Source organism: Wasmannia auropunctata, unplaced genomic scaffold (assembly GCF_000956235.1).
Source record: "Wasmannia auropunctata unplaced genomic scaffold, wasmannia.A_1.0 LD336033.1, whole genome shotgun sequence".
NCBI classification, from domain to species: Eukaryota; Metazoa; Arthropoda; class Insecta; order Hymenoptera; family Formicidae; genus Wasmannia; species Wasmannia auropunctata.
This window is the reverse complement of record NW_012026857.1, coordinates 561136-586522: the sequence shown is the minus strand read 5'-3', so window position 1 is coordinate 586522 and position 25387 is coordinate 561136. Positions and strand designations below refer to the sequence as shown.

General features: G+C 48.5%; 4 protein-coding genes across 7 annotated transcripts in view; 2 read left to right on the top strand and 2 right to left on the bottom strand.

Annotated features, from left to right (window-relative positions):
- The window catches only part of LOC105452340 (cerebellar degeneration-related protein 2), a 30133-nt gene extending 12634 nt beyond the window's left edge, over positions 1 to 17499 (top strand). For 2 of the 3 annotated variants that reach the window (XM_011693350.1, XM_011693349.1), the window contains exons 2-7: positions 11730 to 11842; positions 12162 to 12310; positions 13061 to 13265; positions 13370 to 13638; positions 13871 to 14024; positions 15420 to 17499. In XM_011693350.1, the coding sequence (XP_011691652.1) occupies positions 11730 to 11842; positions 12162 to 12310; positions 13061 to 13265; positions 13370 to 13638; positions 13871 to 14024; positions 15420 to 16673 (2144 nt within the window). In that variant the 3' untranslated portion in view covers positions 16674 to 17499. Of the gene's footprint in view, positions 1 to 10627; positions 10822 to 11729; positions 11843 to 12161; positions 12311 to 13060; positions 13266 to 13369; positions 13639 to 13870; positions 14025 to 15419 lie in introns of those variants that run through there. The other variant, XM_011693348.1, reaches the window with a different exon arrangement.
- An 85-nt stretch (positions 17500 to 17584) lies between these two features.
- LOC105452339 lies at positions 17585 to 21071 on the bottom strand. Its single transcript, XM_011693347.1, has 7 exons — positions 20859 to 21071; positions 19941 to 20371; positions 19314 to 19534; positions 19176 to 19231; positions 18878 to 19097; positions 18573 to 18781; positions 17585 to 18233 (listed from the first exon to the last, which is right to left on the bottom strand). Exons 1-7 carry the CDS (start codon positions 20933 to 20935, stop codon positions 18155 to 18157), a joined length of 1293 nt encoding a protein of 430 aa, XP_011691649.1. The 5' UTR covers positions 20936 to 21071; the 3' UTR covers positions 17585 to 18154.
- A 576-nt stretch (positions 21072 to 21647) lies between these two features.
- LOC105452336 (protein FAM86D) lies at positions 21648 to 23421 on the top strand. The gene is made up of 5 exons (XM_011693342.1): positions 21648 to 21997; positions 22078 to 22212; positions 22302 to 22490; positions 22614 to 23112; positions 23205 to 23421. Exons 1-5 carry the CDS (start codon positions 21917 to 21919, stop codon positions 23309 to 23311), a joined length of 1011 nt encoding a protein of 336 aa, XP_011691644.1. The 5' UTR covers positions 21648 to 21916; the 3' UTR covers positions 23312 to 23421.
- The window catches only part of LOC105452337 (MICAL-like protein 1), a 61194-nt gene continuing 59214 nt past the window's right edge, over positions 23408 to 25387 (bottom strand). For both annotated transcript variants that reach the window (XM_011693344.1, XM_011693343.1), the window contains exons 7-12: positions 25094 to 25322; positions 24662 to 24994; positions 24358 to 24493; positions 24040 to 24268; positions 23831 to 23943; positions 23408 to 23749 (exon numbers count right to left, since the gene is read on the bottom strand). In XM_011693344.1, coding sequence (XP_011691646.1) covers positions 23562 to 23749; positions 23831 to 23943; positions 24040 to 24268; positions 24358 to 24493; positions 24662 to 24994; positions 25094 to 25322 — 1228 coding nt within the window. In that variant the 3' untranslated portion in view covers positions 23408 to 23561. The remainder of the gene's footprint in view (positions 23750 to 23830; positions 23944 to 24039; positions 24269 to 24357; positions 24494 to 24661; positions 24995 to 25093; positions 25323 to 25387) is intronic.

Here is a 25387-nt window from a genome sequence, read left to right as displayed (position 1 = left end):
GGGGGGGAGGGGAGCCTGAGCTAAATGCCGCAGCTCCCGGCCCGTGTACCCGTGTACTGTGAGAAAATGTATCGGGATCGCGTCTAAGCCGAGCGACGACGAAACCCCTCTAATCGGCCCAGGGGAAAAAGAGGAAGCGAAGGAGAGCGACTGAATTTTAATCCGGCGACGAGGGGAAGGCCGCCGCGCCGCGCCGGCACGAATCGCACGGATCGGACGTCGACTCTTCGTTCGCCGGGCGATTATATTGCCCGGTAACGGTACAAGGTGCAGCGCGCACTCGCGGCGCACTCGCGATGACCGAGAGGGGCCCTAGCTCGCTAGAGAGATGCCTATCCTCGCGTAGAGAGGAGATGCACAACCGGCGAATCTCCGTGACCTGGAACGGAGAGGCTCCACCACGAGGTTCCCGCCTGCGAAGGAAATATCGGTGGGATCTATACCGCCACGCGTCCGTAAGAGCGCATACTGCACGCTCGCGCAGATCCCCCGGGTTGATCGATCGATCGATCGAATACTTTTTCCAAGCCGCGTACACTAGGTATCTTTTTTTTTTTTCCCCGCGTGTCCCGCCTCCGCGCGGCCGTGCCTCCTCGCGGTTACGGCGAGTAAACGTAACCGTTACACTCGTCGATAAAATTATTTAACGTCGTCTCGATAACGCTCGCGCGGTACGTGAGAGAGAGGGAGAGAGGAGGAAGAGAGGTCGCGGGTTTCGGTATACCTGCGTGTATACCGGAGAGACAGAGCGTAAAGATAGAAAGTCGATGCAGGTGCGCGACGCGTTGGAATAGCGCCACGTTATACGTTGATTGGCGTATAAAACTGACAATATCCGGCGTAATTATTCGTCTCTTAAGCCGACAAATGCGATAAGCGGTACAGCCAGATATTATCGCGCGCCCGGGACGGGGACCGCGGGCGCGCACCGGCCGTCGTCCCGCTAACTGTCTCTCTCTCTTTTTCCCGGCGCGAGAATTATTACGACGATAATCCCGGCGTCGTTTGTATATACATATATACACATACATGTTGCGCGTTACGGCCGACTCGTAACGTTCCGCATAACTGCCGCGCGCATAGCTCGTCGATCTGTCTCCCACGATTAAATAAATCCTTCCTTGTATTATCGTCGCGCGGAGAACGATGGCCTCGTTAGAGAAACGTCTCTCTCTCTCTCTCTTTCTTATTATCTCTTCGCGTGTCGAATCCCAACGATCGCCGCCGGACCGAGTCTCGCGAGTCTGACCCAGATGCACCACCCCGCGGCCGCGCGCCGCGGCCTCTCTCGTTGACCGTGCACCTCCTCGCGACCCGCGGGCTACGCATTATTCATCCAGTACGGATCCTCCCGCGGAGGAAAGGTATACGGCCATTCATCATCGGGTTCCTTGAGCGGATCGGTTCCCTCATTACTATTTATACTTTATACACACCGCGTCTCGTCTCGCCTCGCCTCGCCCCGTGTGGGCGCTCGCGTTTTTCTCGCGGGTGCGGGGGGGGCCCTCCCTCATCGAACGGGTTGATACCGCGGCGCGTTCACTGGGTGAGCGTACGGTATGCGGCATACGCGCCTGTTGCATTCCCGCGCCGCGCGGCGCGTTACTTCGCACATACTCGCATACCTGTTCCAGTTCCTGGACGTGTATCGCTCGCCTCTCCTTCCTTCCCCGCTCTTCCTCTCCCACCCCCCGAAATCCCGACATGACGGAGGGAGAGGAAACGAAAGATTTTGCATGCGCCGTACGGTAAACCCGCCGCGCGCGCGATTGAGGAAAGGCGCGGAAATCGCGCCTCCCTTTCGAGAATGTGGTATAATACACGTCGCGGCGGCGGTATCGTTTCCACGTGCCATCACGCGAGACGCGTACATATACATACACCGGCCGCGGCCGCTGCCGCCGCCGTGCTGGTGTTACGTCAGCGCGAAAAGGCCGAATGTGGAACGAATTATAAAAATCTCGTAACGCGCGAAGGTCACGCTCGGCGTACCGCGCGCGCGAGATCGTTGCGCGAACGAAGGAATTTATGCACGCACGTAATAGAACACGTATAAATAATGGATTTATCGACGCTTCTCTCTCTCTTCTGTTTTGTTCCTTTCTTTTTTTCTTTCTCTTTCTGGCCACACATTCGCGCGGCCGACGGCGAGGAGTCGCGAGTCCCCCGATCAGTCCACGTGCCTCTCGATCCCTGACATCCAGATTGCGTATAGTCTGGCTCTCGCTTGACAGTATTATACTCCGAGAACGTCTCGGCGTTGCGCGCGAAGAAAAAAAATGAGAAAAATCCAGGCTGATGCGTGTGCACGGAATGGTAACGCTTTCTCGCCTCCTCGTGCGTGGAAAACCAAAGTAATTTTCGCGAGAGCAATTTACATTTCCGGACGCACGCGCGCGTGGTGTTTATAATGCCGCGCCGGTTTCTCGACTCTTTCACGCATGCGATATCGCCGTAAATCGCAACGCGGCGCTATTTATTATTTAATCTGTTTAATTTTTTTTTCTCGTCGATCGCGCGCGACGCGAGATTAGCCGGTCCTCGCGGATTCGCGCCGGAACGCACTCTCGCGCGAGTGCGCGGGTGATGCAAAGTGAAGAAAAAAGAGAAAGAGAAAGAAACGTCGGTGGCCCCGATGCAGCCACTTTTTTTTCTTAGTGCAATTCCACGTCCATAATTTGCCCCGGCATTGTTACGCCCGTTTCTCTCGTTACCGGCGACGCGTGATACTCCGCGCGGCCGCGGCGCGCATCTTCGCACGCAACGCGGTCACTCGTATGTGATTTTTGTCGAGCGCCACGCACACGCCGCGGCGACTCTCCTCTCGCTGGTGGACTCGGTTCGGATACCATCGTGTCACGCACGATGAATACGGTGATGGTACTCGGACCCGCAGAGATCGTTACGGTTGTTTTTGTCAGAATATCTAATTGTCGGCAAATATATGTATATCACGCGTGGGGATTGTGTTAGATTTTATCCCGAGGCGGAAACAAGGTAGCATTGTGCACCTACCAAACGGATCTCTTATTTGTTAAACAGTCGACAATCCGATAACGGCTGAAACTGTAGGTACAAAAATTCGCGCAGACCTCTGCGTGGGACGGCGGATCCACGTACGTGGACTACATGTATACACGAGACGACGATCTTAGGGATTTCTGCGGTAGCTCTCTCAATTCTGTCTTTCTCAATTCTATATTGAATTCCGGAAAAGAGACACGTTGCAGGTCGCACCCATGACCTCGTGATCGTCACAAGATAGTCTCACTATCAGTTTTCTGGAATCGAATGTTTCTTTTTTATATTGCGTTTCGTAACAGATGCAGCGGTTGTCAAGAAAATAAAATATCTCTCTGTAATCGCAGATATTTTATTTTCTTGACAACCTGCATCTGTTATGAAACGCAATATAAAAAAGAAACATTCGATTCTAGAAAACTGCAGTGAGACTATCTTTGTGACGATCACGAGGTCATGGGTGCGACCTGCAACGTGTCTCTTTTCCGTAATTCAATATAGAATTGAGAAAGATAGAATTGAGAGAGCTACCGCGGATGTCCCTAAGATCGTCGTCTCGTGTATACATGTAGTCCACGTACGTGGATCCGCCGTCCCACGCAGAGGTCTGCGCGAATTTTTGTGAAAGTAAAAGACCCGAGCGAGGAATTCAGCCGGGTCTTCGCACGACGCGCGCGGCCGGGTAAATCACGTTTGGCACACTGACTCGATTTTACGCGGCATCGCGCGAACGACCTCCCAGATGCGGAGCTCCTCTCGGCCTCTAGGTGACGTTACACACGTGTTCGCGTATTGCGTTACGGCGTTAATGGGGATACCCATAGAGAGAACCCGCGAGAAAAATATGGCGGTGGAAAATAATCGCGATCGCGTACGGCTCGTTATACACGCGGGTATTATTCCTCGCAATCGCTATATACGCGCCGCCGTGGGAAGGTGCGCCTGTCGTGCGAAGAGAGGATGTGCGGCCGCGCTAACGAGTCTCTTTCTCCACTTATATTGCGAGACATTTCGTCGACCTCCGACCATAACGAAGTACCAAATTACGCGAGGCACATTCTCGCGCCTTACCGCCTATTATCCTGTCTTTCCACCCCCTCACCTCCCCTCTAAAAGGAGATGCAATTAAGCGCGCCGTCCCCGGCCGTGCAGGCGCGCGTGGAAAATGGCGCGAGTTTTCTCCACCAGTTTCCGCCAAGTCCGTACATTGTAAGTATCTCGTGTGCACGTCTTTAAATATAATAATCTCGCTTGTAAAATCTGTGAGTAAAAAAAGCCATCCTGTATGCCTAAGCAAATCGGATATCCCCCTCGTATACGTTGTTAACTAACGGATTAATTACCGCTCGCGCTCGCGCGCGCGCGCGCTCAAATGATAATGCCTCGAACGTGGAAATCGAATTAGCATATCGCCGCGATAGTCATCGCATCGTTACAATTCAAGCGATTATATTCCATGGGGGACTGAATGTCTAATATCCTGCAACCCGTAACCGTTGCCCGCGGCGCATCCCGTAACGTTGACCTTCTTTCTCATACCTTCGGCGCTCGCGGAGATATACACCATACCTACAACGTTATACGGCTTTCTGATAGCTGACTAGCGGGCACGATATCGATACAATGTACGTTATCCGCGATCATCTCGCGATACGCGAGGGCATCCTACCTCGTTCCTACATACAAGCTGTTCCAGAATCGTTTCCCGTCTCGGGCATCCTCGGGCGTAACCGCGGTGCATATCGTGTATAGGTATATACGAATTCGCTTTCGGGCTCTCTCGCAGATATGCTCAGGAAGTGAATTGGTTTTTTTTTTTTTTTTTTTTTCGAAGAGAATTTATTTTGCGGAACGATATCAATATTCCTGCTCGCGTAATATGCATAATTCCCTTCCTTCCTGCGCGCCACGGAGCGCAGTTTACGAGATTAACTCCGGAAACTTCTCGCAGGATGCGCACATCGGCATGCACACACTCGGTCCTTCCGTGCGGAATCTCGCAGAGTCGAGAGCCTCCGAGAATTGGAGGCTGGAAAAATCCTCTCGTCCCGCGAGATGACTTCGCGTCTTATTTCTTAACACACTTCGCTCGAACCCCATTTATTCCGCGTGCCGAATGAAATTGGCAGTTCTCACGGCGGCGCGCGGCGGCGACGACGTTGTGACGTTAATTGCACGGGCCAGATGTAGGTACGTACCATCGGGTCGGAGATTCGCACGTCGCTGAAAGATATTACTTCCGCCGTACGTCCACGTCGACGGCGGCGCGTCGAATGGAAAAAAAGACCAGATAGGTATGTGAAATTGCCGTGAAAATCCGGGCAAAAACCACGCGGCGGTTCCGTTCGCTTTCTTCGCGATCTCGTCCCGTTTTATTGCGAGACCACTTTTTCCCAATTAAGCTGTGTGTATATACGAAGGTGAAATAGACGGGATAGACGACCGGCTGCGGGATGGCCTTGAGCGATCGAGGAGATCGATTCGACACGTAGATTAGACGAGATTGAAGCTTCTGCTTATAGCCGCTAGCTCGCTTTGCTCCTGTTACAGCTCCGCTAATTCCATATCGTAAATACATCGTAATGAAATTAGCGTTATAGGAGAATATAACTCGCTACGTCGCGGACCGTCGGCGTTCAACCCGTCATCACCGCGGGATCGATCGTTTAGCGATACCATGCCGCGCAAACAATACCGGTTACGTCTTAATTGAACGAAATGCGGCGTAATGACTGATAATTATGTGTGAAATAGCCAAGGCCGGTTGTTCTTTCGTCGATCGAAAGTACCGCGAGGTACTTTCACTCGGCTTCCGCTGGTAACATTGTCGAAAGAGCACATCCGGCGCGCCTTCTCGGTCCAGCATTTTTTTTCGCCGAAAGAGAAAAATCTCGAGTCAATAACTTTCGGTGTGTTCGCCGCGGTGCTGTGCGAACGGTCGTGGCCAGTTTCTCTCTCTTTCTCTCTCTCGAGTGGGCGATCGTTCGACGATATCAGATAACGCAGCTTCGGAGATGCAACTTTAAAAGTTCCGCGCGCTCTTTCAGCTCGCTCGTGTCTCACCCGAGGCGTACGGTAAAAGACGCCGAGACTTATCTCTCGCGGCCGTTTCCCGGGGGAGGGGGGGGCTGAAACTCAAGTCAAAAGAGCTGCGAAAGTGCGCGATTAGACGGCGAGCAGCGCGGAGACGGATATACTCTCGCCCGTATATTAAATTTCCTTCGCCAGGCAGATCTCGTATATAGTTTCTGTTTTGTGCAACGGAATTGCGCGCTGTGTGCGCGCCGCACCGATTACTCCCGATGGCTTGTGTTCGACAAGCTAGCCTGCCGTAGCTCGTCGATCCTCCCAGGGATTGATTTTTTTTTTTGATACCGAAAGTATCGTGTGTCCATTTCGCTAATAAATGTACACATAAGTGTATAATTACGCATTATTCAGTTATTATCATACCGGTAGTCGTTACCGCGCAACACCGTGTCGGACCGGTCAGACTGTGCCTCAGGAACTTGCGTTCAGACGTCAGCCTGATGGTGAACGCCAGCCAGCGCAAAGGGCCGTTGACTTCGGACTTGACTCGAGCGCGAGCGAGCGCGCGCCGCTCGGAGGACTACCCGGCAGTAAAAATGCCGGGGATAGGAATAATATGAATACGCGACGAGCGCGGGGAATATCTTGAGCGTAAATTCTCACGCCAAGTATATGCGCGCAAGTTTCTAAATCGTCTCACGACCGATATTAGTGGAGCGACTGTGACAGTAACGTTTCAAACATTTGCGCTCCTCGCCTGTCTCGTCAACGTAAACGCGATGACACGTATAATTTAAATCCTCGTCGTCTCGATTTACTCGGAAAGTTTCGAATTCCCCCCCTTCTCCCTTCCCTTGCCTTCTGGCGTTTCCGCTCGAAATTCCGCCGCGCTGTACTTTCGTGCGCGTACTCTCTTTCAGCGCGCTTTCGACGACGTCGTTGAACCTCGCCGGGCACCTCGCGTCGCGTCGAATGTTTTTTTTACGCTTGGCCCGAAACAATGGCTGGGAACACGGCCCACGGGATGCTTCAGCACCGCGCTGACGGCTCCGGTTACCGGTTCGGCGAAAAGGACGAGGCGAGGGAAAAGGTGGGACCCGGCCCGAGAGAGCGAGCCGAGCGAGCGAGCGTGCATGAATGGCATTGTAGCTACCACCGCACGATTTCAACTGGGACAGATATTCGAATCTCGTGTGTCACGCGCTCGCCTTCTCTCCACCCACGCGCGCGCATACCTATACCGTCGTCGCGTCGACATGCGCTTTAATTATGGCATCGCGCGATGTTATCGCTCGCGAGGAACGCGAAAGTCACTGGCGGAGGAGCATATTTCCGGTGACCGTCGACCGTCGAGCCGACCGAGATCGGGTCCGATATCTCCACCCGGCGCGGCGATCCTTTTAGCGACGAAATCAACCCGATAATTGAATACCTGCTGCCGACGAGAGTTTTCGCGCGAGAGCCTGCAGCGCTTTGTCGCTCTCAATTTCCCGCTCCCAGTTTCGCTTCGTGCCGCGGTATATGAGTGTGTCGCAGGGCGTGGTGCGCGGGACTAATGAACCGGTATCGAGAGACACGTATGGGCGGAAGAGTTTTGTCTAACGAAGCGAACGCGAGGCGGAACCAAAAGTCGGCGAAACTCGATGTTCCCGCCGATGACGGCGAAGGAAACTCGTCGCCGCCGCGTTCCGCGCGAGGAGGACGTGTTGCGGGAAGCCGATCGCGCCGTGATATTTCGACTGGAATATGACCCGGCGACCTCGGAATAGAATCTAAATCCCCCTCGCGTCGGGTGAACTTTCTCCTGAGAATGTTCCGGGCGAAACGTTATTAATCTCTTCATCGGGACCTGACGGGCGCGGGCGGCGGGAACGGTGGGAGGGAAAGAGACAGAGAAAGAGACGGACGAAAAAAGGGGGAGAGAACCTATTGTGTCGGAGCCGCGGGATTTGAGCGGTGCGCAGGTGCATCGGCTTGACCTTTCGAGCGCATAAGGAAAGTGCAAGCCCCGCCGAAACGTTGCTCGCCTGCAAGCGAGCTATCCGAGCGAGCTGTCGGACGCGCGTTACCTCGCGCGGAACGAGCGAGTTTCGCGTATCGCAAAACGGCTCTCGCCCGAGCGCTCTAATTTGGCTGTCCGTTTACGCGCGGTCCCTTTTCACGATTGATAACACGGCTCCGAACGTGTAATTTATCTACGTCCGCGTGAACGACGGAAGCGTCGAAAAGAAGGAGAGAAAAAAAACAGATACTAAATACTATTGCGCAATCTCTCTCTCTCTCTCTTTCTCGCGGGTCGACGTAAAAGTATAAGACTTTCACCCGGGAGCGGTAACGAATCGAGGATCGTTATCGCGAGGGTTCCCGGCAGCTCGCGCGTATACGGAGGTAACCCGCGGGGGTTAATCGCGACGGTGCAGGTATCGGCGGGTGATACACTCGCTCGCCGTCGCGCGAGTCCGGGTCTCCTTAACCGTGCAGTCACGCCGCGTAATGATGTCTCGCGCGCGTAATGACGAGAGCGATCGGCTCGTTAATTCGCTTCCACCGTGACCCCCGGCGAACCCGCGACTCGCGCGAGAGATGCCTGTTTCCGCGTGTATACTGCATGCATATACGCGGAGAGCGCGATTTTCTGGACGCGAGCCGTCATCGATTTCTCGCGCGTACCACTTTTCCCGCGCACGCACGTGTGCATACATGGGCTGCATCATGCGTTTCCTATAAAGCGCCGGTGAGGCCGTCGTATCGTATTGGTATCGGGAACGGCTTTTGTTGCTGATAGCTGAGGCTATTAAGGGTCAACGGAACACGTCTGGGAAATTTATCATCGCACACACACTTCTCTCTCGGATATACACCTCGTATATCGCTCGCGCGAATCCTCCTCGTCGACGTCTCGTCGTAACGGTTGGTTTACCACTGACCGTGTCATTAAGCCGAACGTAACGGCCGAGACGTCAGGAGCGAAAGAATAGGGAATTTCTTCTTCTCTTTTTCCTTTTCGGCTCGCCGATCGCGATACGCGCGGCGGTAATGTGCCGCATCTCGTGATTGTGCGAGTAACGGGGGCACTGGGCCGATGTTTTCGGAGGTCGCGCGTTGCAGATTGAATCCGATTGCGGGTTCATTAGAAACAATGGAGCATTCGCGGATTCGCTCCAGAGCAATCAGATAGGATGCACGAAATGTATATAAATGATTTACGAGCCGCGGTTAACTGGCTGCCCGATTTTCTGCACGAACCGTCCGTGAAACCTACGTGAGTTGGATGTCGTTCTCAAGTCATTCCTCAAATCGTTCACTTTTCAAACGCGTCTCGTCTCTTTAACAACCTTTCTACGAGAATTAAGTCCAGACAACATTCAGGGAAAGCCTTCTGTTGCACGCTGCAAACACACGAGCATGAAATATTCACGCTCGATTCTTCGATACGTTCAAACGTACACCGTGGGCTGGGAACGTGTCAAACGATATCGGATAAAGCTTTTATACATGCCGCGCGTCGCCGGTCGCCGGTCGCTGCATTCGCCATTATGTCCAAGTGGATCAAGGTTTTGTCGACTATGAACGTAACGTAACTAAACGTTGATACGCAGGAACGGCGCGGCTTAATCACTATTATTCGTCCGGTAGCTTCGGATTAATTAATATTACTACCTCAACAATGGATAACGAAACAATGGAACGAACCGTGGTGACTAGTCTTAACGTAAACAAAACCTGCTCGTCATCCTTCGAACACTGTCGTTAGCTAAGTGGACTTTACGTCTCGTCGTTTCCGATCGTGGAAAATGCGAATATATACGCGAGGCACTCTATAAGCGAACTTACGCGATTTATCCGAATTTATCTTCAAGCGAGCCGACGACGGTTTTCCCTTATTCGTTACCCGTCAAATCAATAAATCACACCCTTCATCGTCAACCTACAGCCCCCATTTTCCCTCGGTGGGAAGATACCCGCGCGCGGTGTGCGAACGACGAAAGATCCCAGAAGTGGGACACCTTCTCTTATCGCGCCGGAGCATCCCGCGAACGACGGGAACGAGCCACGTAGAAAGGCAGAAGGGAAAGGATGAGTACTCCGGAGTGAGAGTACCGGAGGAGCGTTTAGGGGAGCTAAGTGCTCCCGAGAGAGGGAACGGCGAAAGATTTGATTTATTGTTGTTCCCCGCGTCGGAAAGAATCGCGGAATGAACGTTTTTCTTATGCGATAAGTTTAGCGCCACTCTCCTAAAGGTCAATGCTGCTCCGGTTTCGAGCAGGAGGGAGGGGGTCTAACTTTTGCAAGCTCGGTTCAAGTGTCAACGACACTCTGTGTCATTGCGCTTGGACGCTTATCCGAAATTCACAACAACTGGAAAGTGGCCGGGGTGGTGAAGTGAGACCCCCCCCCTCGGTACCCCGTCGATCGGAACGGCCAGAAGTCGGGCCCCTGAAGCGCAAGAAAGGCTGGGGGGGTGGGAGAGACGAGAGCGCGACGAGAAAGGAGGGAGTTGGATTACCGCTCGGTGGGCACACGACGTTTCGATCGGGCTGGCTACCACGGGGACCACAGAAGACCGGCTGCCTCCGACGGAACCGGTTGTGTGCGTCGGATAGGGCGAACGACGGGGAACTGGCAGGTTCCATCACGAGCGAGCCATGAGCGGGCAGAGCGTGGATATGGTCTGGGACCCGCAGACCCAGACCAACTCGTTAGAAGGCTGGGATTATTCTATCGAGCTCGCGTACCTTAAGAGTCTTAAGGGATCCTCCTCCGAGAATAGTAAGTTACATAAGCGTGGACGGAGTGAGAAGAGACGCGAACTGGAATCCGCGCGAAAAAGATCGACGGTGCCACCGATAATGTGTGATGTTGTGGTCAAGAGGAGTGGTGTTCAGTACGGAAGAAGTAATAACGTTGGCAGATCATCGCGATTGTTATTGCGTGGCTAATTATAACCTGTCGTGACCGAAGGGGGTAGAAAAGGGTATAGAAAAAGTTTCTCTCCACTTCGGCGAAAGATCACTAAAAATCGCCATACCGATGGGTTCGTTTTCTCGTGCGGATGTCTGTACGCGTTTAGTTATTGAAATGCGTCCGGAGGCAGTGACACGAAGGTTTCGCGCCGTGCTCGCGTGGCATTAAAAAGTCAATTAAGAGCCCCCGTCCCGCCTCCGCTGTCCGTGAACTTCGCGGGTCACGTTGCTGCGCGGCGACACCGAGTACCGCGAAACGGGTAGCTCGGTCGCTCGTTTGCTCACCGCGAGAAGGTCCTTGGCCCTAGCCGGTGTCAGAATGAGGGAGTGCCGCGGGCGCGTGAACCAGGCCGTTCGTGCCGTCGCTCGGCAGGCAGCAACCTGCAACCTGTAACCCGTCGCTCGGCGCAGCGCAGGTGACGCGTAATTATCATTCAGGAGCGAGTCTGGGTTTGATTTCGATTCCGTCAACGTAGATATTTCTTTGAATTCCCTCTCAGGTTTCGCCGGCACAGCACACGGTGATCCGGAAACGAAATTATCGATACATCACATTCACGCTTCGATTCTCCCTCTTTTTTTCCCCGCGCGTATCAGAGGGATCCAAACCAGAAGTAGATTAAAAACAAGGAATGCGCTCGCGACGAAATATTTCCGATCGTGGTAAAAAAAAAAAAAAACAGCGTTCAAAGTAGCGTCTCACGTTTTGCGCAGATCTACAGTTGGCGGCGGAGCTCGGCAAGACCCTCCTGGAACGGAATAAGGAGCTAGAGAACATCATCAAGCTGCACCAGGCTACCGTGGAGGAGCAGACGCAAGAAATCGAGGTTACTATAAATCTCCTAGTAATCGTAATTCTTTCCGCGAGTAATCGTAACCGCGGTGTTCGAACGATATAATTGTTGCTCGCGCGACAAAACTGCGCGGTTTGCCCTTCGGTTACCCTCTGATAATTTTATTAATAGCTCCCGCGCGTCTTCCGTATTTTTTTACAAGTATTTTTTTTTGCACAATGCGCACAATACTCAAACAGCCACAAAACGCGGGGCACAGTAAGAAAATTCGAGTCGCAAACGATTTACCGAGTCGCTCAACCTCGAAATTGCACTGTCCGATGAATACGCGTGTTATTTGCTCGTTCCGCAGTACATGAAAAAGCAGACTGCCGCCCTGAGGGAGGTGAACAATACACGGCTGAAAGTATACGAGCAGCTGGAAGTCAGCGTGCAGGATCTGGAACGTGCGAATCATCACCTGGTGATCGAGAACACGAGCGATAAGAAGCTGATCAAGAGGTACGCGCGTTATCCTTCCCATATCCTTTATTTTTTCGTTGACGTCGTTTCTTCGATTGGCGAGACAATTTTCGAACCGGGGGGGGGGGGAGATAAATAAAGGAAAGAAAAATTGGTGATCTTACTCGAAAGAAAGAGGTACCGCTTGATATTCCAGATAAGTGAGATAAGATTCTAGTAGAAGTATCGCGGAAAAGTGGCCGGTCTAACGAGATCTGTTATTATATCTTGTTAGCTTCGTATTGTATCGGCTATGTGAACCGTTCTAAGCTCACCTTTCTAAATGCATAATTCATACACCGTCTGATACAATTAAAGTTCATGGAAAGTTATTAAGTATTATTCTCCTATTTAACACTATCTTAATCTCTTTAATGGAATCTATTTCTCACAAGATAACAAGCCTCCTTTTTTTTTGTTGTTGTCGTTGTTAACGCTATGCGGTGCGCGTCCGAGGAAATTCCGTCCGGGGATTTCGGGGTCAACGCGCTTCACGGCGGACGACAGATCGGCCTTAGACGCCGCGGTGCGCCTTCAGCTTCGCGCCGTCGCGAATGACCCGAAATTCCGGAGAAATCTCGCTCCGCGGAGACGTGCGTCGCGCATTTCTCCGAGCGAGGTGACATTTCGAACAGATGTCCGTCCGTCGTCCGGAGAAATTGCGATATAGTCGCGCGCGGGCAACCGCGTTCCGGCAATAACGAGGCTCCCACTGATAATCATATAACGATTTGCGCGCGCTACCTGCAGCCAATCCGTGACTATCGAGAATCTGGAAATAAGATGCGAGGAGCTGCAGAAGAAGATTGACGACCTGACCGAACAACTGCGCCAGCATGCCGCGAGCCCGTCGAGGAGTAGCGCGCAACAGCAGCATCAGCAGCAGCAACTGCAGCAGCAACAGAGCGCCGATTGGGAGACTTCGGACACGCTGCAAGGTGGCAGCGAGAAACAGGTATATACGAACAGTATTTCATATAACGCGACACACCTCCCGTCGTCGGCCCCTTTCGTGTTCGCCGGGACGAGAATCCGAACGCTCTCCTCTCGTTTCCTCAGAGAGCTGCCCCGAGCTCGCCGAAGCCCTCCCAGGAGACAACCGAGGCGACCGCGGCGAGCGACGAGGAGATGACCGCGTTGCTGCGGCAGCTGCAGGACGCTCGCAATCAGAGGGCCAGGGAGCAGAAGAAGGTGACGGAGCTCAGTCAGCAGCTGACCACCTTGCTGCAAGAGAACAGCGCGCTGGAGGAGCAATTAACGGAGTTGCGTAACAAGGCGCAAGACGTGAAGAGTCTGCAAGACGAGATTAGCACCTTGGAGGAAGTCAGGTACGCGCGTTCCCATTCGTTTCCCTTTCTTGAATCGCGACGTGGATCGCTCCACATACCTAATTAAAAGCTACATCGCCGGGCGGGATCTTTAAATGTAAATAAGAGTGGAATTGGAGAACGCTAAAAAGTTGCACGCTGTCGGAACGGACTCGTCGGCATGAAATTTTTTTGCGTGATGATATCATGGCGTGGCAATATTTGCGTACAACAAGCGAATACGTCTTTACAGACGAGGTCAATTGTGCGGACGTTGCCTGCGCGGCATGGACACGAGGACGCACGACGAGCTTTCGATAATGCTGGATCAGGAAGAGTTTGACGACATAAGTATGGCCGAGTCGTTAATCAGCGAGAATCAGCGCGACTCCGAAATGACTGTGCAGGTATTTCCTCTTGTCTTTGTTTTTTTTTCTAGCAATTGGTTCACACTCTTGCGAACGTACCGCTGCTTATTGGTGAATTTGAGTTTGCACGAATCGAGTCTCTTTCTTTTGCTCTCGCTAGAATGTCGCTTCTTTTCTGGTTCAGTTATGCTCGTCTCTAGGATAGTAATTATCTTTTGTCTGCTTTAGGAAGTGACAAACTTCGCGAAACCCAAGCCAAAGACAGAACGTAAATGGTGTAGTTCGTTGTTGTGGAGGATATTTACTTATACGAGAGTGCCGTTGCTATTATTTCATTTTTCCGAAGCGATCGTCTATGTTAGATCCCATATCATTGTTCCGATAATGCTCGCGCCTTTTCAAATACCGCTGTTCATCTTCCGCAAAATGTCTCTGATTGTCCTTAAGCTTTGGCTGTTCCGACATTGGAAATCAAAGATCCTTTGATTCGACATGCTAACGCGCAGAATAATTCAGAAATTTGACTAATTGAACATATTAATCTTGACCTCCGAGGATGACTTTAGGTTTTAGTTCTTTGTTGTTATATAACTAATACTAATATTTATGATTAATTTTATTATATGATTATAATCTTCTCTTAAAATAGCACGCGAGCTTAGATAATATATTAATAATATACACACGTGATGTATTGAAAAATTTTATTCTTATTTTTATCTATCGCTTTATCCGATTGAAAAGTTGTAAAATTTACTATTTAAAAAAAATTATCTACTGGAGCATATAGTGCCTTTCTAAATGTTGAGGGCATTTATGATATCTAATATATTATGGCAAATTGATTTATTTAATTCCCAAAGATTATGAAGACTGTGTCTATTTCTCGGCAATATTAAGGATCTAGGATAAGCAAATGTAAATACGTCTGTGCTTGCTGTTGTTCTAAGCATGGCTCTTGTTATTGAAATCGCTGCGTCTAGTCGAATGATTTTAATCGATTTACTTTGTACAATGTATAAGTGCCAGATTTATATGATCTTAAATAAAACGCATTTTCTCGTAAAACTCTTTGCAATCTTTAATATCCTATAAATCTGGCAGATCCTTTGCCCTTCTGCTTCCAGTTATCCTCCATTTCTGCGCACACACAACGTCTCAATATAATTACTAACGTAAATTGAAAACGAAGAAGTAAAGTTGCGTATAATATTTTATATTATATATTAATATAAAAATTATTCGTGACTTCACATATACGAGATTATAAATTTGTGGTAAAATTCGAACGCTGATCGCTTTTCTCGTACGTATAACTCCCCCAATTAAATATATATATATTCATATTATTCGTAATTAACCAAATTTCATCTTACTGCTGTCTAGTCATTTTGCATAATTTCAACTGCACACACGTTAATTTCCTGCACACAGGATACAGGCAACAAAAATGAAGGTACCGACGAACTGGACAGCGCGAATCCTTATCGAGTCTTGGTAGAGAAGTATCAGGCGCTGTTGGAGGTGCAGAGACACTGTCAGCCCCGTCGCAAGGACGCCACGCCCGCGATGTCGTTGCAGGAGGAGCTGGAGATGTCCGGGGAGTTTAACAATTTCTATCCCGCCGCTTCCGAGGTCGCCGCGGCCCCAGAATCGGCCAAGACCGCCTCGCGAGCGAAACCCGAGAGCCAAGCCGGCAAGAAGCCCTTCTCGGCCACCCCGACAGACTTCTCCGAGGCCGAGACGTCGTCCTCGGGTTTCTCGGACGAGACCAGCAACAAGGCGACGCAGACGGACGACCGACCGGGCTCGTTCCTGTGCTCCATCGCCGACGGCGAGGACTGCAAGTTCAGTATCTACGACGACAACAGCCCATTCGAGAGCAGATTCCGCAAGACGCCCGAGTACCGACAGCTGTTCAGCGAGATCTTCAGCGTTCTGAAACGGGCGGCCGAGGCGAAGGACGAGGGCGAGAAGCTGCCGCTGCTGGACGATCCCGCCCCGTTGCAGCCGAAGTACGACCCGTCGTTTCAGGAGGATTTGCAGAGCGAGGCGACGGACGACAATCAGAGCGTCATGTCCTCCATGGTGTCCTCGGTGGTCTCGGAGCCGGTCTTCAGGGTGCAAACCGCCAGCCCGGCCAACATCCCGAAGGACGGCAAACAACAGTCCGACGGCAAGAGGTCCAGCAACGCCGCCGCCACCGCGAGTCAACAGCCCGCGAAGGACGCGAGCTGCAGAATGGATTACGTGTCCCTTAACTTGCGCGTCCGCAAGAAGTCCGCGGCGAAGAAGAACGCCGTCAAGAAGGCGCAGCAGAATGACCGGACGGCGCCGGACGTAATACCCACGACGAATCCGAAATTCGTGCCGGCCAAGTCCAGCGGCGGCCGAAGGAGATTCAAACCGTTCAACCCCGCCGACTACGAGCACTCCGGTGCGTTGAACGGCCAGCACACCGCGTACCCGAATCGGTCGAGGGACAGGAAGCTGTTCGGTCCCGCGCGCGGCACGAACGATCAGCAGCAGCAGCAGCAGCACAACAATTACGAGTACAAGGACTTCAAACCCAGCACCGCGTCGGAAGAGGTGGCTCGGCTGAAGCGATTAGAGCTGTCTTACGCGGAGGTTCTTCGCACGCCTAACAACAAATCCAGAGCCAATAATCATCATTATCGTAGGAACTAAACGAGGACGAATGAAAGACGAGCGTGAGGCGAAGCCCGTACAAGAGTTTAGAGTTTTGTATTTCGATTTCGCGCAATTGCGTGCGTATCCCGAGGTAGATCTGATCTCCGCATCAATTCATCCCGCGACGAGATCCAGTATTGTTTTGTACTTTCTTGTAAATATTTCGACGACGCGGATACACGTGTAGCGGCATGTTTCTATAGGCACTAATTAATGTGTCCGCGTTAGTTTTTTAAGTTCGAATATTTCGTATCTTATTGTATATCCCCCTTCCCTCTCCTTCCACGCGGTGAACATACGACGACGAGTATCGATCCCCCTTCCCTGCCCTCCGTCCCCCGTGGCACCGTCGTCGTCAGTCGTTACGGAGAAGAGAAAAAATTTTATCCATGTGCCATTTACTCTCCGTGTCAAAAAAAAAAAATATATCAACTTCCGACTTTGAAAACTTGCACTACTCTTCGATAACGTATATCTTTTTTTCCCCCGGGGAGGTAGTGCATGTCAGCAGACGCATGCGTGGTGTGTTAGCTTTTGTATTTTATAGTGTATGAATATTGTGATGATGTTGTACGTATAAATAAATAAATTCTTTATCATATTAAGACACTTCCCTCTCTCGCGCTCTATCGAGCACGTAATTTATCGTAATACGGATCCTCAATGAGAAAACAAAATTTATCCAGTATCCTTGCTCCTGCGTAAATTTGTAGCATAGGAGCACGAAAACAATATCACTTGTCCAACATATAGATATACATGAAATATAATCTTTGAAATCTGAAACTATGAAGATCACGTATATTAAAACTTGAATAAGTTATTTCTATGAGCGTTATGACTTCCTTTAAACATATCTGTACCATAAATCTACGCCATATCTTGAAAAGAATATCAAAGGAGCTGAATATGAGTACCATTTTATTCGGACATATTAAATGTACAAGCATCTTGCACCTGATATTAATCGCGGTTCCGCATATTGTATTTTAAATAGGTTTCTCTCTATATTTTAACACCAGAACGCCTGAACTTTTTCTATTATCTTCAATACCGAAGGATAAGGTCCGCGACCTCCAATATTTCAGGGATTCCCTCATGTATAACTTATTACATTCGAAGTATGTAAGATGTAAGAATAAGGAAGTTGCAACTAAAAAAAAGTGCATGAAGTATAAGAGGATGAGACGTCTAAAAATAATTCATGAAAATAATTCACGAGCGTTTCAGTGTTACTGATGGCCGTACAGACCATGTAAACTACGGATAATGAGTCCGGTATAAGTTTATTAATACAATTACAGCTGAGAATTGGAGTCGCGCATATGGGAGGAGGTGAGCACTTTGCGTCTTGTCGTTACTCCATTCGCTTTCTTAAGAATAATCTGCAATAATGTCCGTTACACATAAATACAAGACATTTCTTTTTTTTTTCTTCATCCTTTCTTATATCAAAATGGATACGTTTTAAGATTCGATTAAGAATCGTCGAATAATGCGCGATGCACCGCTCCTAAACTTGGTTGTACATAACTCGAGCTGATACTACGTCTCGACCTGTAGAGAGAAGAAATTGCGTGGTAAAAAAAAAAGGGGGGAGCTCGTCGGCTGCCTACGAACGATATATATTTCAACGTAACTATTTTAAGACTGTGAATTAATTAGTGCAGCCATAATAGATTATAATTATTAGATGCGAGAAATTAATCGAGAAATTAATGACTACACATGTGACACCGTTTCAAATAAATGAATTTGTGCTGCTTTCGACTTTCATATACCATCACACGATTCAGCAATTATAATTAATAGAATAGAATCGTAAAAATAAATGTATATATATACATGAACTGTATGCTTAATACGCGCAAAGAGAGACAAATTTTCGCTACTCACTCTGTAAGAGATCGAACGGCTGGCCCAGTCGGATTATTTTTTGGTCGTGGATTAACAAGAAGACATTTCATTGGATGGCCGTCTAACTGTCGATTGTGATAAGTTTCAACTGCTTTAGTCGCGTCCTTCAGTGTTTTGTAGATTACCTCCGCCGTACCTGGACGTACTAGTCTCGACACGAGCAGTTCTCCGACGTCTTCGAATAATTCCTGCAGGATGCAAAAGTATTTTTTTTTCCTTTACTTTTTATCAACACTTTATAGCAAATGCGAGAAATAAATTTAGAATTAATTTTCCTACTGCACCTTGATATCTTCCTGCGTGACGTTGGCTTGCAAGTTGGATACTACAATTCGATAGCCGTTCGACTGCGCCGACGAGCTGGAGCTCGCCTTCGGCCGCGACAGAACGCCCATCGTTCTTGCCTTATTCGCAGAGGAATCGAGACGCGATTTGACTCCTACCTCTCGAAGATTTCTGGAATCGTAGTACTTGGAATCTGCAGTTTCTTCTGCTACAATTGTTCTGCAACCAAAAAATCGTAAAGAGTTTACTATTGATCAATGCTTTAATATTTCCGTAAGATACCTCGTAAATGTTTACCTTGATTTTGTGCCAAAACTCCAGTCTTCTTTATAAGGAGGTGAAACAGTTTTTACCTGCGGCAGAAGAAAGATCGACACAAATGAAATTTGCCAGAAATCATACGAGGTTCGCGTAAAAGGGGACGAAATTATTTACCATCGCAGAACGCGCGGCAAGCTTGTAATCTCTTTGCCTCTCTCGTTCCTTCTCCAGCTCGGACTTTCGTGCCGGAATCCTAGTTACGTTAGCGTTCCTAGACTTTACCCAGGTGTACGGAGAAATCGGATTAATACTGAACACAGGAGGTGGAGGTGGGGGTGTTGGCGCGTACTCGTTACTCACGGTCCTCCTCAATGAAGGGGACTCCGTCAGATAATCTAAGGGGATAAGCTGACATGAGAGTACTTTCCTTTTTTAACGAGTGTTATTTCAATAATTTTCAACGGAACATTTTAAAAGCTATCTCACTAAGAGTGCGTTCCGTTTAACGCTCGCAACGCCCTTGGAATCATTTCATCCTTGTTGTTTACCAAAGTTGTTTAGCAAGGACAAGTAATGCTCACGAGCGTTGCGAGCGTTAAATGTAACGCATCCTTAGTGAGATATCTTTTAGAACGCAGCCTAAAACGTATATACAAGGTGTTGCATAGACATAATATTAGGCAGTATGACGGGTTGCGCGGTAGCTGCAAAGTCTGCCTCGCAACCCGTTACACTGCTACTAATATTGTATATACGCAACATCCTGTACACAAATATACATTCACATGACGTTTAACGTACCATCAGTATAATCCATACTCATGTCCCCTAAGTAATGAGGCTCGGAGAGGGGCGGTCTGTATCCGACCGCTCTCGTGGGAGGCGGCATGTAATTGTTCGGCATACTCGGCGGTAGGACATGCTGCATCAGCGACGTCACCTTGTTCGTCGACAACGAGAGTCTACCATTCCGGCCGGTCTTCCGCGAGATCCCCGACAGCTGGGGCAGCTGGGCGTCGATCTTCTTGTAGTGCAACGCGCGTATCTTGTCCAACTTGAGCCGCGCGTCGCTCTGCTTCGCTATCTCGGCGAGCTTGTCCCTGGCGTCGGTCAGCTTCTCCCGATTCTTCTGTATTATCTTGAACCGCGCGTCGGTGATCGTCGCGTGCGAGCCGCGACCCCGTACGGAGCCGTTCGCCCGCGATCCACCTCTGTTGACGCCCCGGCGTATCCTGCATGCACAATTAAGCAATATAAATTCACCGACGATTTCGTCGAAAGGCAGCGAAGGGAATAGAGCCACCGTTGCGGGAAAGACCGGGCGGTGACGTGTCTCCTTACATAGCGGTCCAGAAACACCCCTCGCGGGGGGGGGGGCTGAGCTCTCCGGTCGAGCGAGCCGGATACAATACTGTGCAATCGTTAAGAGAAGCGCAATCGCGGCAGATTTTGCTAGCGAAGCGAAGCCGTTCGATAGCCGGAGCAATATCCACGCGCGCCAATTCTCACTCGCCGCCACGACTCCGCGGCGACGGGCTTGTTGCGCGAGATAATCCGGGCGGGAGGGTCCCAGAAGGGGATTTTTTCCTCGCGCGCGGATCAGTCTCTCTTGTCAATACGGGAAGAGCGCCGATCGTCAAGGTTATAAATATTGCAACGCGTAGCGTATGAAGTTGGCGAGAGAGCTCGAAATGGAGCAATTAGCTGAATTTGCCTCACCCTCCTCTGCCGCGCATCCCCGACGACGATTTCGACTTTTTGATTATATCGTCCAGGCTTAGGCCCATATCAGCCATAACGAGACAATTCTGTATAACGCTGCACGACGAGGCACAGCGACCACTGAGAGCCAAGTCAAACCGAATTTTGAAGAACTGGTATAATTTCCGGACACATTACCGTCCAGCGACACTTTGCCACCGTGCGGCTATTGGACGTGGCCATAGGGAATTGTCGGAAACACTGCCGCGCGCGCGCGCGCGCGCGCACGAAACCAGAGAGAGGACATGACGCCGCCTTTTGCACGTACGGGTTACAGCAAAAAAATAGTGCACTAACGCCCTCTGAAGAAGTGGTAGTAAACTACATAGCAACATTCAATTCTCTGCACCGCGGGTATACAACTTGAGGTGCGTGTCCGTGCTACATCCACTTTTCGAGACTGCTTTATTCTTGAAAAATCGTAATTGCTTGCTGTTAATTATTACAAATTTCTGATACACATTACGGTAATTTAACAGATAATTTAATACGCCAAATAGGCAAAACAATTCCGTAATTAACTGAACTGTAAAATATTTGATTGCTTAAATTACTTTTAACCTTTTCTCTCGCTTGTTATGATAATTTAGACGAATATAATATAAAAGAAAGAAGAATGTGGCATATATAATACACGATTTGCACGGACACGAACCACGTTCTCGTCCTACGATTTGATCGACAATGTTATAAGATAGACGTGGCACGTAGTTTTTTTTTTGAAAACGTGGACGTGAGGCGCTAGTATACTGGGGAGTGTCGCCGGTCTTAACCAAAAAACCGAAGTGACCGCTTTCACGCTTTTCTCTAGTGCTACGCACAGACAAAATGTGTTAGAATATATTTTTTATACAATCCTAGCTTATATGTAACTGTAAATATGTCGCACTGAGCAGCTGGGTGTAAAAACATCTGAAAAGAAAAATCCAACAAGGAACTACACGGCATGTTGTGATTACTCGATCTGTACGACACGTGGCGAGATATGTCAACATTGTCAGCTGACGGATAACGACATGAGTCGCGATGCTTGTATCGTAAATTATTTAACGAAGCAGTTCCTCTGCTGCACTACGTTAATTAAAATGGATTTTATGGTATATCCGTCACCACCTGTTACTGTTATGTTTTGTGTGACATAATGATTGTTTGACAATAAAAGGAAATATATTTACAGGAATACGAAAATAGTGGTCTCGTGTTAGATATCCAAAAGCAAATTTTGGACAATACGATAAATAACGACTTGATAAAACGATATCCGATAAAAACGTCGTACCAGAAAGCATTTTTGAAATTGCTTATGCAAAAGGTACATTTAAAATGTGTGTAGTTTGTTTTAGCAGAGGTTAGAAGGCCAAAAGAAATATTATTTTTTTTTTTTTCTTATTTGTGATTCAGATAGAGAAAGGCGGCGATGAAATTCACGATGATTTATACGCAGCGTATTGTAAATTAATATTATTGCCGGACGAAGAATCTGTGCATTATCGTCATTTTTTAATTGAAAACGGAACGTTAAATTGCGTTACATTGAAGGAGAGTACAAACTTGATCTCCAGAGGTACTACAGGCTTGTGTAGCTGGCAGGTATATTGCTTAACTTTTATATTTTTATAACATCCTTTTGCAATCTCAATATTATTCAAATCGTTTGGAAAGTATTTTTAAGAATTATTCAAGTCAAGTATTTACTTCAGCTACAATTGACAGGGTGCCGTAGTGTTGAGCCAATGGTGCGCAGAGAACAAGGAACGCTTTTGCGGAAAAGATGTATTGGAACTTGGATGTGGAGTCGGACTGACTGGTATGAGCGTAATTAGCGCATGTTCTCCAAGGCGGTACATTTTCTCCGATTGTCACCCGACGGTGCTGGACGTGCTTCGTGAGAATGTAAAGCTCAATTTCCTGTCGAGTGAGCGAAGTGGACTATCGAATGCGTCCGAAACGACGTCGAGGCTGCAGTTGCGATTGAAGTACGAGCAGACCGACGTTCAAGTGATAGATTTGAGATGGGAAGATATAGATAAACACATGTCGGAGGACTCGTCGCAGCCCGACGTAATTATTGCCGCCGATGTTCTGTACGAAAGCAGCTCGTTCGGTTCGTTGACGTCGGGATTGAAGTGCCTCTTAACGTCGGATAATTTCGCTATTTTTGCCGCAACTATTCGCAACGAAGACACTGTCGCGCAGTTCTTGGAACATTTAGGTATTTTAATTGTTGCTTAACGTTTGCCAATTGAGAAAACCTGAGACAAGACTTAACGATCAAAAAATTGAATATTTCATTCTTGTTTTCAGAAAATCACGATCTCGCTTTTGAAGAGTGTAACTCACCAACACGGACTATGTCGATACAATCGATCGACGCACCTGTTCGGATATTGAAGATTTTTCAGAAGATTTGACATAGGTTTTTTTTACTTAGATACGATTAATTTATCTCTAATCAGGCAAACAATTGTTAATCCAGTTACAGACTATAATACAATTGGTAAGTGATGTGGATGCAATTAAACGGGTGATTTTATTAATAACCTTAGCATAACTTCCTACATACATAAATAACGAGGTGTTAAAAATATATATAAAAGTATTAAATATGCAATATCTTCTATATCTAGCGTAATCATTAACCGTAATTAACACTATCGCAACTCAAAACCATTTTCTTTTGCCATGGCGTTTGAGCTTCACCTCAGTCTCATCCACATCCTTGTCGGCATCCTTTTTCGTGGCCTTTTTCACCTTCTTTTCCTTTACCTTCTCCTTCGCTTTTCCCTTCTTCGTTTTCCCCGCGTTAGAGGGATCGTTGCCCTTACCCGACAGCTCATTCTTGTTCCTCGCTGAAAGACGAATGCCAATTAAGAACTCACATCTTATATATATTTTACATTAATACACGATCTACCGTCACTTTCGCTTACCAGCGAATAAACCCATATGCTTATTTATGCTCTTATCCTCTTCCACCTCTCTTCGACGATCCATCTCCAAGCATTCGACAATTTCGTTTCTCCTCTCTACAATTTCCACTAACCTAGAGGAAAAGAAAAATGTTTATATATTACATGTTCACAAGTTTCATTAATATTTAACATTTATTTTATTAAATAAATTTTTTTTTCGAAAATACCTTTGTATCAATGCTTCTTCCCTGTGTTTGTCGGAGTCCGTTTTAGTAGCTTCTGGTTGGCACATGAGACATCGTATTTGATATTCCACCTCGACGTGCTCCTCCTCTAATCTTTGTTGCCTCCGTAGTAACATCAATTCGGCCTGTCTCCTGAACAGTTCATTTTTTTCGTTCACTAATGCGAACAACTCTAAGACCAGTTCCTCCACATCCGTACCGAGCGACGAATCTGTTAGATTAAATGTAAATTATTAACGTAAATACTTTCTTTGTAAACACGTTCATATTTATCATATTTATTTAGCGTGCGTTCCTTACCGTCTGATCTAGGCCCAGACTCGCATTTATCTCGTATCAACTGTTCCAACCGCACACCCTGTCTTTCTAAGCCTTGCTGCTGCAATTCTATTTCGTCTAATTCTAACTTCACGTCTTTCATAGATATCACTTTAATCTGCAAAAAAAAAACATAATGTAATTTCGTCTCTTATCTATTTATATTTACGTCATTGAAATCTAATTCAAAAATTTAAATTTCAATGTTGCAATTTCAAGCTTGCGCGAAGAAATCTGCACAAAATTTACGTAACAAACACGCCTTACGCTAAAAGATAGGATCTACCTTTCTCCTATGCGGAATCGGTCGCGGTGGGGCGGGACCCTTTTTCCTCTTCCACTTTCCTTGCACACTCTTGTCGGCGTAAGACGTGTAGGAGGAGCTGTCGGTTCCGCACGAGACGCTGCTCAAACTTTGCCTGTTTCGATTCGTCTCGTCCTTGTTTGTCTTCTGATCTTCCCACATGTTCAAGTTGCGATCGTCGCCGCGAATCTTGACTATGGGGGACTCATCAAAACTCAACCCGATCGATACGTTGCGAGGCGTGCTGGTTGGCATTGGCGGTGGAGGAGCCGGCTTGGCTTTTCGCGCCCGTGGCGTTGTATGAAGCGACGACTCCTTTAAAATCGCGTAATTTGTATAATAAATTTTTTTCAGTGTCAAATTGAAGATTAAAAACTGATTAAATTGCAAAAGAGAACAAATTAGGATACTTACGTGATACGAGGGTAACGTGCTGTTGTGCGATTTGAGCGCAGGCGATTCGCGCTGATCAGACGGGAACAGTTCCTTCGCGACCGGTGGCTGCGGCGCAGGCTTCTTCTTCCTGTACGTCCCACCGGGTGTACTGGTTGACTCGGAGCTGGTTAAGGAACTGTTGGACGCGTACACGCCTCCACGATCTAAATCGACTCTCCGCGGTGCGACACCTACCTCGGGAGCGGTCCTGTTGGTATAATATAATAATAATAAAAAATTATTATCGCAATACTCTCGCGATAAAACACTGCT

Excerpts from the sequence above, each read along its gene's own strand:
- LOC105452336 (XM_011693342.1), top strand. The coding sequence starts at position 21,917 with ATGAGTCGCGATGCTTGTATCGTAAATTATTTAACGAAGCAGTTCCTC. Across the intron at positions 21,998-22,077 it reads TAATTAAAATGGATTTTATG|GAATACGAAAATAGTGGTCT; the intron begins GTATATCCGTCA and ends ATATATTTACAG. Across the intron at positions 22,491-22,613 it reads CAGGCTTGTGTAGCTGGCAG|GGTGCCGTAGTGTTGAGCCA; the intron begins GTATATTGCTTA and ends TACAATTGACAG.
- LOC105452339 (XM_011693347.1), bottom strand. The coding sequence starts at position 20,935 with ATGGCTGATATGGGCCTAAGCCTGGACGATATAATCAAAAAGTCGAAA. Across the intron at positions 19,232-19,313 it reads TTGCCGCGCGTTCTGCGATG|GTAAAAACTGTTTCACCTCC; the intron begins GTAAATAATTTC and ends CTTCTGCCGCAG. Across the intron at positions 18,782-18,877 it reads TCACGCAGGAAGATATCAAG|GAATTATTCGAAGACGTCGG; the intron begins GTGCAGTAGGAA and ends TGCATCCTGCAG.